The 15,796-nt window shown below is 47.6% G+C and overlaps 2 protein-coding genes across 2 annotated transcripts in view; one reads left to right on the top strand and one right to left on the bottom strand.

Moving 5' to 3' along the window:
- The window catches only part of LOC125756130 (beta-hexosaminidase subunit alpha-like), a 174,402-nt gene that overhangs the window by 89,530 nt on the left and 69,076 nt on the right, over nucleotides 1-15,796 (top strand). The gene's annotated exons all lie outside the window — the stretch shown is intronic.
- Nucleotides 6,600-9,926, bottom strand: LOC125757609 (uncharacterized). The gene is given in 3 exon segments (XM_049413217.1): nucleotides 6,600-8,069; nucleotides 8,072-9,518; nucleotides 9,714-9,926. Coding segments are annotated over 3 exon segments (2,823 nt in total). The 5' UTR covers nucleotides 9,867-9,926; the 3' UTR covers nucleotides 6,600-6,846.

Raw genomic sequence — 15,796 nt, 5'->3', positions numbered from 1 at the left:
CTGCTGGAGCTTATCTCACACCCATGGCGCTGTTTGGGCACTTAAACCTAACAATTTAAGTCCCATAGAACAACGCACACGGCTGACTGTTTTTATTAATTTCTTCTTTCACATTATAATTCCGCGTACAAAGCGAGGCGACTGAGCTCGTATTTGAGCGTGGTTGTGCACATTTTAAATCTTCCCTTGCTCACCAAAATATCGACATTTTTACCAAAATCTAATTTCATTAGCGCCGCGTCAGTAACTTTCACGGGAAAAGTTGAAGGAAAACTCCGGTGCAGTCACCGACATACTTCACGCGATTAAGTTCTCGAAAAGCGGGCTGTAAAGAGGGAGCATGGCATATACGCAAAGCAACAAGAATGTCCGGAAGGGGCGACGGCCACATGAAACCCGTGAAAAGTTTCTATGAGTAATCCTTCTCCCATGGCTTAGCAAATGCTTTCCAAGTTGTCACGCGTGTTTCACCTATTGTGGCACCTTATGGCCCGAAGTGTTTCCTTCCCCATTTCCCCGTTCCGCGAGAAGCTGACTCACTAGTGTCAAGCGTGGGCTTACAATGCCAGAGCTACTGAGTTCGATGTCCATTGTCGACGGGCGCGGAACAGAGCGACACTGCTCTTCGCTCCTTTCTGCAACTCTTATCTCTGGGTAGTAGGAACATGCATTCCTACAGCATTGTACAAAGAACGACCACCCTCCCCCGTCCCGCTTCACTGCGAATCGGTCGTGCTACTCTCGTAGTCATTGTACACAGCTAACAGCGTCCCTCCTTTGTAGCGAGGGCATGATGCTAACAAGCAGACCCATTCACAGCCACACTGGCCACGCTGCGAAACTGGTTTTTACACGGGAATCAACGACACGTCACATGCTTGTCCAACAAGTTTTCTTGACGGTGGTCTGCATATTTCTGTCGCAAATACTTGTTGCGACGTAAGGGAAGCGGGAACTCGAATGCCGTCCTAGAATTTACGCCAAACCACAAATCGAACTTTGCCAGGACTAACCAAATAAATCCAACAAGCGATACGGCCAAGGAAATCATGGAGGATGTTATTTCATGTTTTTAACCGTACCGTAGTAGTCATGACAAATAAAATTGACATGAATCAGAGTGGCCGAGAAAGCACTCTTCTCGTCGGTCGGACACGAACCCACGACTTTGCACACTTCATGCAGATGGAACTTATCGTATTCATTCGGCAGGATGGTATTAGCAATGGCGAGCCCTAGCACAGTGTGGCGTTCGGCGGTGAAAGTGAAATTCTTGAATAAGAGGAAGCTTGCGTCTCGAGTTCGCGTGGCATGTGAAGAGTATCCAGCTAATTATTACTTATTTAATTCCAAATTTTGTTATCTTTGCACAGAAGGGTTTAAACTCTTATCCATCGGTTAGGGCTGGACAATGCCTACACCGAGCACTTTGGGCACAGAATGCGGCCGCACTGAAAATACAGAATGCGTGCCCTTGAACACGTGCTTCAGCACCTGTATTTGGAACACGCCGTCATAAATAATAGTATGTTTCAATAAATTATTGAATTAAATAGAAGTGGCAGTGCCGATCGAAATAAACCGCTATTTAGCCAGCGACTAGTGCGGTAAACACTCTGGAAGGGTTTTTGTAATAAAACAAGCGTTTAAAAAAATAAATAAATAAAAGATATATTAATCATTAACTTTTCTTCTTGTAGAAATTTCAACTCCACGATAAGTTCTTTTCGATGGCTAGTTTGGTCGCTCTGAACATTACAAGCGTACCATCGAGAGGAAAACGAGAGGGAACACTGAAGGTTATTTTAAAGGTCATAGCGGCTAAAAAGTCGCCAAGCCCACCTACGTTCATATTACGAAATGTTCAAACGGAAAGGTGTCTCTTGCATTTCGATACGTTACATTCATATCGGTGCAGTACAAGTAATCGTCGGTTAAGCACGAAGTGGCTGTTCCAGCTCATACTGCTCACGACTGTAATGACACAACCACCTTAAAATTGTGGACAAAAAAAAAGAAAGAAAACGCACCAGCTATAAAGGAAAGAGCACTCCTTGCTCCGTGCGATCTTCCTTTTTTTTTTCTCTGCACCTTTTTTTTTCTGCGCCTTTTTCTCTGCAGGGTTGTTCTATGTACTCTCAATCTGGCGTATGTTTGCTATTTCGTGCTCGTTCACTTGATGCGATTGCACGCAATGCTCACCGAGCGAGAGCTTCAGTGATGCAATAAACGCGCAGCGGGTGGCGGAATTGAATCCATAATTCATGCGAACACACACTACAGACCCCACAGGACAACCGCTAGTGTTTTCTGTTTTTGTCAGAATTATGGATTCTTGAAGTCAGTGTACCAACTGGCACAGCTAAATGCGTTGCCATTAATGAAGCTCGCAGAAGATAAGCATATTATAAGATAATTATGCAATCTACCTTTCATGTCCCTTGCATAGACTATTTGAAGGGTACTTACCACAATGTTCATCCACGATTTCTTAGCCAACTAGTTCGTGTATAAACAAGCAGAACTGACCTAACAAGTGTCTGTCACGCTGTTTATGATAATATGTAGTTATTTTCTTTACTGACGAGCTTTTGGTATAGAAAGTTGCGGTCGCGGTAAAAGAGGCCACCGAAAGGCCATAACACACCTAAAAGACGAGCTGCAGTGACAAATACCATAAAAAACAAAAAGAAAAAACAACTCCGCACGGTGCAGATTACAGCGCATTATACACTAGAGATGAGGCATTTACGGCCTTTATTTGCAATCTTTTCGGTATTGCCAAGCAGAGCGATTCATATCTATAAGCAACTTAACAGCGAGGAGTAACGTGTCCCGTTTGGAAAGGTCACGTGTGAGGTCATACCCTCTCCGTACAATCCGAATGAAAGGCAAGGTTCCAGGTGGTTGGCCCATGTACGAAACCCTCGAAACCGGACATGCGCGCAAGCTCCGCCCCCCGTAGCTTTGCCTCCATTGTCAAGGTCGTATCTATTGGCCCCGCGATTTTGTACCTTTCCCTCTCCCTTACGGGTTGCAGATATAAGCGCGTCTCCCAGTACCAGCACCTTATAGGAACTTGGAGGTGCTCTTTAAGCTGTCGTTGGTTTGCCTCATTTTCGGAACCGGCCGACACCCAAGTACGTTGCGCGATAGCCGTGTGCGGGAACCTTGCTGAAGACTATCACGTGGTTGCGAAACGCGTCACCCCCATCAAGATGAAGCTGGACGCTCCCGCTAACGACTCGTTCGACGACGAGATCACGGCCATCGGCGACGAGTTCGTTGATGAAGAGGTCGAGGGCCCCGTTGACGAACAGTTTGCACCCGCGCTGGATGCCTCGTGGGACAGCAGCGGTAGTGACTACGAGACCTTCAACACTAACGGTGGGTTCTCGGGCGACGTGGCTGAGGGTCCGGCTGTTCCAGAGTTTCTGCCCCTGTCGGACGACGCGTGGGGCAGCAGCGACGCCGACGTCCAGACCTGGGGCCCACTCGTCGAAGAGCATCCCAACTGCCCGGACACCGCGGCCGGCAGCGAGATCGACGACAAGTCATCCGGGCGCGCTTGGAATTACTGGGACCCGGTTGGCTACGAGGACGAACTGGCGTCGCCGCACTGCGTGTCGCGCGTCCTGCGCGACCTCCTGGACCTTACCAAGGATCCTTTAACGGGTGTGTACATCGCGACCGTCGAGCACGATATAACCCGGTTCCACGTGCTGATGGTGGGCCCCTCGGGCACGCCGTACGAGGGCGGCTTCTTCCACTTTCTGGTACAGTGCCCGCCAGAATACCCGATGCAGCCACCCCGCGTTCGCCTCATGAACACCGACGATGAAACCGTGAGCTTCAACCCTAATTTCTACGACAGTGGCAGGGTTTGCTTGGACATGCTGGGCACCTCGAACACGCCGGGGTGGAGCCCCGCGTACAGCATCTCGAGTGTGCTCGTCTCGATCCAATCACTGCTGACGGACAAGCCTTACTTCAACGATCCGTACTGGAGCAGCGATGACCGACCGCAGGACTGCGAGGCCTACAGCCTCGTCGTAGAGCACGAGACCATCCGCGTGGCCGTGTGCGACGCCATCGAAGCGTGCCTCAACGGGTCCTCGTTGTGCCCGCCACACCTCAGGGAAGTGATGCTGAACCTCTTCATGCTCTACTACGACAAGTACGAAAAGGCGGTCGAGTCCAAATTGGAGCTGACGGGTACGGACATGAGGGACCCGCTCTTCTTCCAGACCTACGAGAGGGGAGACTACCAATACCAAACCTTGTTGCTCAGGCTACGCAAGTTAAAAGGCGAAGTCGAGGCGTTGATCAAGGCTAGAGGCGAAGACGAACAGTGAGCGGCGATTGTTGCCTCATAATACCTTTGCTCTTTTTTAGAAGTCGTCTCTGACTGCGAGAAAACGTCAAGTGAGACATTTTAAATCTGTACGCTGTACTTCGCTATTCATTGTTATTCCCTCTCATATTGTACTTTGGTTACGCTGTTCACCCAGTTTAAATAAAACAGCCACGCATCGGATGTGTATTTTTATTTCTTGCGCCCCTCGTCAGTGGCGTAGCCAGGGGGTGGCACACCGAGCCCGTGAGCGCTCCCGATTTTTTTTTTTTTTTGCCATGACATACAGAGCACAGAAAAATCACGCTCGAGTATCTGCCTGCCTGGCCCCCACTTCAGATCAAGGAAGTGACCCCCCCCTCCCCGCAAAAAATTTCTGCCTACCCCCCTGCTTCTCGTGCATGGAACGCGGTGCCTGATTTTTTTTTTGTTCGTCTTAAGTCTATAGAATAGAGCCGGTATTATACGTCACGGGCTAGACAAGCACTCGAGAGCGTTTTTGTATTTATTTCATGCCGGGCCATTTCAGCTCTGCGATTCCTGGAGTGGCTCGAAATAGACTAGCGTGGTGCATTGTGGCCGCAAAGGGGTAACACACAAATAGGGCAAACGGGGGATGCACGAGTTGAGGGTCTTCATCTTATTGTTGATTGACAAAAATGGACGTTTCTTGGATGTGTAGCCGGCAAGGCGCGCATCATATTTTTTTCAAGGCCAATTAATAACAATAATATTGTTATTACTATTATTATTATTATTATTATTTTATTATTATTATTTGGTTTGAATACATAGAATACACTAAGACACAGAGGCAACAGGGAGGGAACAGGCTGACAACTTCCACCTAAAGAGGCGCAACGGCTGCCTGCTCCTTCAAGAAGGGGAAACAGAGGAAAGGAAGATAGGAAACAAAAAAAAAATAACCCAGACATTACCATAAATAAGTAGTCACGTTGAAAAATGTCTAACCGCGAGGCCAAAGCCAAATAGCTATTGTTTAAAGGGGCCCTGCAACACCTTTCTTAGTTATATTGGAATAGTCTCATTATTGACGTATGACTCTTCACGAGTCATATGCCGCAAAAATTTTTCGAATCCGTCAAGTCTAAGTGGTGTTCTTCTGTGGTTATTCAGGAAAGGAAAAAGGCACCTAATTTCTGCCTGCCTATAGGCGACACGGCGCAGTGCCTTGTAGGGGTGGGGGGTAAGGAGGGAATAAAAGAGTAGTAGGAAAATAGAGAGAAAAGTGATAGGAGCACATCCATCCAACGAAGAGAAAAGAGGACAGGAAAGATGGGGAAACGGTCACGGGAGTTCAGGGACGGGTCCGCGAAACACAGCTAGAGGCACGGTGCACAACATCGGCGAAGCGGCGAAGGCCCCGTCGATGAGCGGCGCACGGCATAGCGGGCGAGGAGTCCGTCATGGGGCGCCGGTCAGCGAGAGGTACGAGGAGTAATCCAGGACATCGCGGTCGGCCAACACCACCTAGAAAACTTAAGGCCCCCACACGGCGCCGTGACGTCACGCAAGTCAGATCGTCCTGGAAGTTGGCTTCACCTCGCCCGTTCGCTCTCTATAAGCGGCGCATTGTCGCAAAAACAAAATAAAATTCGCTCGCTCGCGTTACGCACAAAAACTAACTAAAATGACGACTAACTAACAAAATGAGTCACTAAAGTGACTAGCTAATGCAGTACGGTGCGCGCATGTGTATGGTGCGGCATATATATTTTCTGCATTTCTTCTGAGAATAAATCCGTTGCGATTGACGCTTTTTCCCTGTGCTTCTCCGTTCCTCATGTGGTGTTTTAGGCGTCTAGATTTTCCCTCATTAACTAAGGTGCCTCGTCTACAACTATGCACGCAGCTTGGCCGGAAAAAATCATCACAGATTGTAGCCTCGCGCCTTAAGGAAGCGCTATGTTTTCTGGATTATTGGAAGGGATTTACCTAAATTTTTATCGTCAATGTACGTATCAGGTAATCACTTTTCGACCCTGCCGTAATTGCTATATATTTAATACTTCCGGATGTCATATCCTAGAGCTTCAAAAGCTCTAACAGGTATGTTTGAAAAATGGCAAAATTTGACGTTACATGAAAGTGAAATGTCAGCAGCTGAAAGTGGAAGAAACATACTCATGCTCAAACATAAAATGGCATACTCATTTCTGCTCAGCAGCAGTATAAGATTGTTTATTATATACAGCGGTGACAGTCTGCTCCGTGCAGGACACATTAGTAAAATTGCACATGCGACTCAGCGTCTGGAAGAAGTTGGTACACTTCTGCGAAGGCACGGCACAAATTCTTGCCTCAAACATGCAGGACACAGATGTGCACGATTTTCGTGCAGAACAGAAAGATAGAGATTAGCAGCCCACTGACAAATGGCAGGATGCGGGGCACTTTAATTGACATTGATGAAAGAAAAAACATTTTATTCACTAACCATACTGTCAAAATAAGACTGCATAAAAGACGCCTCAGCTTTTAACAGTTTCAAGTTTTCGCTTTGCCTTTGTGGCAGACAACTTGTCATTTGCTGTTTTTGCCTTTGTTGCAGACAACTTGTCGTTAGCTGTTTTGCAGAAGTTGTTTAGAAGGGTGTTTGCTGCTGCACTTAAAATGTAATGCATGACCTGTTGAGGAGCATGCCCATAAACACAAACATCCAGGTCATCATTATCACTGAGGATGCCATACACAAGAGCCACTAATACTTCTTTCTGCTTAGGAAGTGCAAAGAACTGAGAGGCGAAGCGTGGACTCCTTAGCTTGTCGAGCACTATTTCTGTGGCAAGCACAGCATTTATAACAAGTTCACGTGGGAACTTCAACCCGCCCCTGGTCATGCTCGTAATAAGGACATTTTTAGCAATGTCTATGTCTGCATCATCCATTACCAGGTTTTCTTTGCATGATTGGCACAACAGTTTCTTTAGTGCGGCATGAGCACAGTATCCTGCAACGTATGTGACAGCTGGAAGCCTTGCCACTTTCTTCTCAATATCGCTGTCACTAACTGTGACATCAAACTGGCTTAGCAATGAGTTGACACTAATGACAGGTATATCGCACAGCGTTTCAACGTCGGGCAGCTCAAGCACTTTCTGTAACCGCAACTTTGTCTCGGACTCGTAAATCTGCCTAATTGACACATGATAGTTGGCACCAGACAACTGACGGTACCGACCAAAGCGATCCTCGACACAATCTGTCTGAAACTTGCCTAGCAAAACGTACTGCATACCAAGCTCTTCAAGGCAGTAGATAGCGATCTCATGGAGTGCATGAGTTGTGTGACATAAAGCCAAGTGTGTTTCTCTTGTCAAATGTCCTGCATCATGCTTCAGACTCTCCCAGTAGTCGAGCCACTGCATCATTTTCTCCAAGAACTGTAACTGGGGGCAAGAAGTCGAGGTAATGGGCTTTTGCAGGTCATCTAAAAGCCTCTGGCCCTTTCGTGGGGTCTTGACATTAACAATTTTCCACCATGTTAGCACGGTGTTGATGTATTGAGCCGTGCTATCAGCATGCTGAAGGCTGCTATTATTAAGTGCTGCCACTGTTGATGAATTGAAGATTCTCAAAGCCAACTTTACATCTTGCCTCTCCATGTTAGAAGGATTTAACGCCTTCAACGACAATGTCGGAGCAATCTTCAAAAGCTCATTTTGTTCAGACTCATGCAGCTCAAATAAAGTTTGAATGATGCTGCTAATATTTTGGGTGTGGCTTCTGTACTGTTCGGATCTGGGAAGTACATGCACCTTCCTGCATTGCGTTGGTTTAACCAGTTATTTCTGACGCATTTTAACAAGTGAACAGGGTCCACGACAAAAAACAAAGGTCGTGATTGGTCAGCTGGATGTTGATAAACTATCTTTAGTCTCGGGGGGCTTGAAAACAACGACATTGTTTTCCTGTTGATAGAATTGTTGTCAGAGATGATAGCAATCACTTTAAACCCAGTATGCTCAAGCTTGACAACTAGCGTTCGCAAAAAATCATGCAAGCATTTTGCATCAATTGTAGCCACTGGCAAAATATGCACAACATCTTTGTGATAAGATAACAGACTCTGAGTCATAAAGACATATGCTGTTTTTGCTGGGCTTGCAGTGTTGACTGCTGCACCTGCTATTGATCCAGCTTTGAAATCAAAGTATGACTGAATGTGGATTTCATCCATCATTAAAGTTACTATCTTTTCATGTTCTTTCATTGTGGTCGCAACCTTCGTAGCATATGACAGAAAACAGGAGTCTTGCTGTTCCATGGCTGGGCTGACCTGTTGAGTGGAGCAGAGACGTCTTATTGTTTCAGGATGAGGCAACTTTACCTTCAGTGAACCTCTCAGGAATCGGTACGCATGCGGCGAAATGGTGTAGAGGAGACTTGCAAATACCAGCAGGTCTGGCGAGTAGCGTGCTGCGTTATTAAGGATGAGCTCCACTTGAGACTTTATGAACTTCACGATTTCCAGATGCCATCCGTGAAGCTGATGCTGCTGATCATTGCATATCAACTCCTCCAACAGTACCATCACAGTCGCAAGCAGTTGACGAGCCCACTGGACATTGTTGGAAGCATCAGGAGTGCGAAGACGCTCAACATGATGAAGGATGTCACATAGTTGCCGCAAGTCCTGTAACTCAGCAGGCACGCTGACACCATCAAGTTCCACAATGAGCGTTTCCCCAAAATACACTTCCACACACATGCTGTCTTGAACTATCACTGATGAACGCACAGAGGCGCCCCGATCAACAGTCAAATCCAGGAATAGAACCTTCGAGTCCATCTTGATCACAGACCAAAATGGTGAGGTGTTAAAGCTTGGCAGAGCATGAAGGAATTCGGAAAAGCTTGCAACTTTGTTCTGCTTGTCCTGTTGTCGTTTTTCTTCCAGAGATTTTTCAATGGCAATGCGGAGCGATTCGTCCTCAAGACGCTTTCGTTTCTCCTCCGGAGCCTCCCGAGTGCACTCATTTTGACGAGAGAGGTACTGAGGACAATTCGGGAACACACTCGGTACCGCATCCGGCTTCAGCCGGAAGACTTTCAGCGGCACTTCAATAATCTTCCCCGTCTTCTGGTCTGTGTACTTTGACGTTTTAACGTAGTCGCTGGCCAAAAAATGCTTCTCGCAGAGCTGAAACGACAAAAAAAGAAATTCTGTGGGAACACGTTTCATACAGCCGAAAACAAGAACAAAAGAAGTATGAGCACGTTTCAGGCTCCGATAATGCAGGCAGGGCGATTCAGCTGGTGCTGGATACACTCAGCCGCAAAAACGCGCATTGCATAAATAACAAGCACCCGTATCCAATCATAAGACGTATCTTACCACTGTGTTCTTTGTAGGAGCGAAATCCTTTCGGGGAACCGCTCTTGTCCATGCCGCCCGCCGCACCGGGTCGTTGGGAAACACGTGCACTCGCACGCTCGGCTCTCCTGCGTAGTTCGACTTGCAGTTTGGAGCGCAACAGCACCCGGGCATTCTTGCAGTTCGTTCACACGCACAAACACAGCGCGAAATCAAAAATATACATTTTGCAAACGTAAAAGGACACACGCTCACATGCAAGCTATCCAACGACATGCGAACACATGCGACGAGCGACTCGAACGACCAGCTTCGATCACTGTGGCCAGCAAACGTGAAACGAAATCCGACGGAGACGCGTGTGAATGCGGCTGCTTAATAATGTTTAAACAATGCGATGTGCCATTCTTTCACAATACAGTTGGCTGATTGAAACCGAGTAGTTAAATTCTGCAACCTTTGGCAAAGTTCGCGCCCTAATTGTTACAAAATTTAAAAAAATGACTTGTTTCGGTTCAAGCCAGAGTCACCGCGGAAGCCACTGCGAGGCATCCGTAGCTGTTCTTGTCCGGACTTGTCAGCCTGTACGTTCACGTGATACAGACGTTGGGCGAGACTGTCGCCGTCGGTTTGCGTCGATCCGAGCCATCCGAGCGATGATCTGAGCTTGGTGACGTAGGCGCTTGGGCGAGGAGGTGGCGCGGGGGCCTTAAGTTTTCTAGGTGGTGTTGGGTCGGCACGTCATTCGCTCGCTGGATTTCAAGTGGTGTTACCAAATTAAAGAGATCACCTTCCGCAGCTTTCTCCCTCAACTCAACGCAGCGAGCGCGCGGAAAGCTGCGCGTGGCGTTAAGGGAGGGAGGGCGGAGGTGCGAGGAGGCGACGTCAGCGCCGGCGGCATTTTTTTTCTTCAGTTTTTTCTCGCTCATGTTCTCGCTGGCGTCTCGGCGCAACCACGTGGTCTGTGGCGCCACTTCCGGTCGGCTCGCGCGGTCGTCGTCGAGCGGCGGAGCCCATGGCACCGTGTACCGCGCGTGCTTGAAAACTGCGAGTCGGTTTGGTAATGTTGGGTGTGCACCTCGAACTGCCGTATTGTTTTCATCGCTCTGCCAACCATGGACGCAAACTTGCGTGCGCGTTTGGAACGAATGACAGCTGAGATGGGTTTCGACCCACACTCCGATACACCGCCTCGTCGCACTCCTCGCGCTTGAATCGTATTCAACACGGCAAAGCTGCGTGCACCCTTCTCCCAGTGGCGGTACTTCGATGCTGTTTGCTATTCGAATGCGGGCGCACAGCGAGTGCGGGCTGACAACAAAGAACTAAAGACTAGAAGAAGGATCGTGGGGCATCGGGCCGGCGCGGACCCATCCCCCGGCTGTCTGCAGCTACCGTGAAAATGCGAGTCTGCTTGGTTGCTGTGTCGCGGTTTCTCGGGAACCTAAGACTACGGGGAGGATACGCCGAGGTACGGCTCGATGACATACTGAACAGACAGCGAACGGGACTCTCACCATTCAGCGAACACAGGTATCCTATGCTAGCCGGCGCCAGCATTGTTATCGGAGAAATGCTGCACCGCTGCCTCGGTCGGTCGTGAGAACGTGCCGACGATGCAGTTTCCAGCTGACGAAGCAACACTCGAACGGCTGCCACTCTGAACGGCAACCGGCGATGGTCAAAAGCACAGAAATATTCACGATTTCGGCACTGCACATGGTGAAGAAAACGCAACCACGCAACTACGAGCAGACGAGCTGTCGGTAAGAGCGGAAGTGCTAATATTAATGTTTGTTCGGTGTTTTAACGCCATAACACAATATAAACATACATATTATCTACTTATTGAACTCAAAATTAACAACTAAGGTAATAATGAGGGTGTTATCGTGATTATACCATCAGCCAATGGTGGAACTGCCGACAATCGCGTCATATATTGCGGACTAATACATCATTTGTCGAGAGAAGAGGGAGCGATTTTCAACTGACTTTGAGAATTTATTGTAAATTCCAGGCCGCTCGCTTCGCTATAATATTTGGCTCGCGTATTCTCGGGAGCCTCGACTACCGATTGGCAGCGCTTTCTGACCCTGCTCAAAAAAAGCACTCGGCATTTTTAGTCGTTGTTTACTGGCTCACTGTGCTTGCTCTGCTCAATGGATGAATATGAGTTGTATTGCATTAGAAAGCTTACGTTCTCCGCTTTCTAATGATAGCTAGTATTGTCGCCTAGTCTGGAGCGTTAGTTCATGCAAATGAAAACAGTGTGAGCAGAAAACAGAGTTTTTGCTGTACAAGCCTCCGTTGTACTGCCAGTGCAGCAAAACTGTTCAACATATCGAAATGAAATTTGCAGAGCCTTTTAACGAAGCGTTATGCAAGGTTTCTATGAAGAGATTTTGCCAGTAAACAAATTAAAAATTGATGCACGCTCCAATAAAAATGGGCAAAATATTGAAAGTTTATGAGTAAATAACTTTTTTTTTGTTCTGTGCAGAACAACAATATTGAATGGGTTTTCAGGCTACGATGTACTTTATGTCTACGCGAAGTTGTTTTGTGTTCTGACGAACAGTTCTTGAATTATTACTACTTCAATTCAGCAATTTATCCCTCTACTTGGTCAGCCATTACCGACGAAGGGACAAAACTATCCAAGCTGAAACTCCGAAATCTTCAATATTCAAGCAGCAAGCCTTTCTCTAGGTTTCTATGAAGAGAAAATTGTCGTAAGTTAATTAGAAAATGTGTAGGACAGCAGTGAATTCAGCTCATTTTTCTGCTTGCCAGGTTCGTGCAAATTTAGTTTTTTTTTCTTTTGTAGGCTAATTCACAACACGTATTGCACATTAGAAGGATCATGTAGTGTCTTGTAATCACCAGTGCTCGCTAACTTTACGAAGCGGTGCTTGAAACAAAAGATTTTCAAGAAATAATAAATCTCGCAAACATTTTTTTGGCGGTGGCGCCATCTGTGAAAAAAAAGATCAAGTTCTTTCGCGTCAGTTCGGACGTTCGTCAAAAGTGGCGCCTCTAAACATTATTAAGCCGCCAAAACACGGATGGGTTATTTCTCCGGACTTCAGAGGCTAAATCTAGTCGCCATGTCTTCAATGCACAATGTAACCCCATGAGGCTGCTGAAAAAGAATGAGAGGGAAAGAGAAAGAAAGAAAGAAAGAAAGAAAGAAGAAAGAAAGAAGGGAAGAAAGCGTGTTGCATTGTACATCATGAATGCATAGCCAGCAGGTTAGGCTATTGTGCTGAGGATTCCAGGAATTGCTTGGTTGCTCGCCTTTGTACTCAGGTGACTGTAGAAGCGTTCTTCAAGTACACAAGAACGTGACCTTGCCTCCTCATATTTTTGAGGGTCGTAGGACATTACCTGGAAGCCTGCTTTCCCCTCGCGGGGAGGTGACGATTGTTTGGCAGTGTATGTGTGTTTGACATCTCACGTGACGCCGGTTGAACGATAGGATAACAATACACTTTTTTTTCTGGAGACTAGCCTGCGCATGCGAAGTGGTGGTGAGTTGACACGCGCTATGTTTCTGGGGGGTCACAGGGCCAAACAGCTTCTATAAATTTTCGGAAACAGCGCGAGCACACGGGACAAGAAAGACAGACAGGACAGCGCAAAGTCCTGTCTGTCTCTTGTCCCGTGTGCTCGCGCTGTTTCCGAAAATGAAGCCATGCCAACAAGCTCAAGTTGACACCCTCCTAAAGCTTCTATAAACGTTGCACGGGGCGGCGACAGGTGTTAACTGAGAGGCAGGTGCGAACTGGGGCACCTGGCGTCGTTTGCAAATTATCCCGAAAAATACCAGACCCACGAGATTTTTTTACCGTTGCGCGGAGGCCACGGACCACCAGTTTCGATTTCGGTGATCTCCACTGGAGGCGCTGTTCGGACCTGAAGGGGACGCTCATAGCATCCATCCATCCAAAGGCGCATTGACACTTTGCAGAATAGTGAGTGACCCCTGGCCAACACACTCTAGACTAGATCACACTACGACGGGAGTGGAGGACGCGTTCTCAGAAATGCCCATTGCTACGCGCACGTTGTGTACTCAACGGCGCGCTGCGAATCCATTCGTTCATGCTGTCTCCAGTTTTCCGAAAGTGCCGACAAAGTAACTCCGTCGTAGAGGGTGTTGCATCTGGCGCCCACTTTGCAAACATCCGTAAAACTTCTTCCCTGACTGTTTTTCTTGCTCTAAGCGTGTTCACCCCTCCACATTCATACGAAGGTGCAGGATCAGCACCAAGGCTTCCCAATACGTACTTCAGGAATGTCACGCCTCATTGTAAGTTTCCTCTTCCACTGAGAGAGAGGGGAAAACGAAAGAAAGGAAAGACAGGGATTAGTGGTAAACGGGAAAAAAAAATATTCGTCTGCTGGTCTGTGGTTGAGGCTTTCGTGTGGAAAACAAGCTTGCTCGCATATGCGCAGTAACTATTTTGCAAGCCGTCAGTTAGCGGGCCATATTTCCCCGACTGCAGCGAAAAGTGCGGATGGTGCGTGAACTCTAGCGTTCCCAGCCGCCCGCAGCAAAACGAACGGGACGCGTCCCGACGCCTACTGAAGTTTGGAAACACAGGAATAAAGCTTGGACTGCGTGATATAGACAACACGCGCACAATTTATGCTATATGAACTAACAAGCTCTAGCAAAACTAAATTTAGCAGATAATCCTTTTGCTCACGTAGAACATGTGACGTCTTATTTTCTAGGCACCCTTTACAGGCCAGAGTGCGCGACGTAGCTCATTTACCGTCTCAGTATCGCCGGCATCGGCTGCCATAGACACCTAGTAAATGAGTCTTTCGCAGAAAACATAGACACGCTCAAGCGTGCCCCTCCGATGGACCTTTTCAACGAGAGCTCACTGGGTGCAGCCATAATCCCCTGAGTTAGGCATACGTGTGAGCCGCCTATCCCCCCGCCCAATATAGAAATTTTGTTCCACGGTGAAGTTTCAATTCAAAGTGACGACATAGTGTGCCTCAAGAAAAATATATAATGCTTGAGACCAGTTCAGTCTCTGTACTATTTAGCAAAGTAACAGAAAATTATTCTATGCGAAGCCGCGGGCGCCTTTTTTTGAAACCCTTGCGCTTAGTTGCGCGCTCTGGGGCTTCTGTCGCACCTTAAAAATGTCTGGCGGCAAAACGTGAAAAAAAAAATCTGTTCGCGAGTTTTCGCTGTGGTCATCCCATATGCTGGCGCTATGAGTGCTCGCATCGGTGAGCGCGTGCGAATTTTCTAAAGCAACCGCTTTATGTGATCACTTCGTTTACCACACTGTGCGGCGGCTCCTGCAACGAATGAAAAGATCTCCAGTACCATGTGCGCGAACTGATCAGGTTCTGACAGGTGCGCCGTCGCATTCGCGAAAGCCCGGCAAGTGCGCAGGGGGTGTGCGAAATATCTATCCAAATCAAACTCTCAAGGGTCCCCTTATGCTTTGACTAACATGATTCGAACGCCAAAAGCCGCCTTCTTTTTCTTCTCAGTCGACTCCCCCCCCCCCCCCGCCCCCCCCACACACACCCACCGACAGCTTTCCGCCACCTCACGCGGTTTGTCAGTTCCTCGGGGATCTGCCCACTTTTGACCAAGCAGCGATGTCATGCAATGACGTCACGATGACAAAAATTTTGGTGATCTGTGACGTCATAAGGTGACGTCAACCAATTATTTATTTTTTTGTAGCACTCGTGTAGACGGCGACGGGCACTTTTCGCGCTTATGAGGACTCTAACTTTCCCAACCATGTGTACTGTGCTAAGACGGGGAAAAAGGATGCGGCGACATCCACCACCTCTAGCAGAAGCAAGAAAGCCCGCAAAAAAAAAGAAAAGTCCTTGTCAGGATCAACCTTCTTGACGCTTCGGTGGAGATTTCGCACTGAATGCGTCCTTCGTTCAACTGCCGTCTCTCTTTGTGTTCTGTTTATTTATTTCTTACTTTACATTGTTGCTACGTAGACAACTGATAATAATGCACATTGGGAAATTTTGGCCGGCACTGAAAGCCAACCTGGGGGAAGAAATGACAATTTAGTACAAAAACAATCGCTTCCGTGAGCCTT

This window comes from Rhipicephalus sanguineus, chromosome 3 (genome assembly GCF_013339695.2).
Source record: "Rhipicephalus sanguineus isolate Rsan-2018 chromosome 3, BIME_Rsan_1.4, whole genome shotgun sequence".
Taxonomy (NCBI): domain Eukaryota; kingdom Metazoa; phylum Arthropoda; class Arachnida; order Ixodida; family Ixodidae; genus Rhipicephalus; species Rhipicephalus sanguineus.
This window is presented reverse-complemented; position numbering and strand designations above follow the sequence as displayed.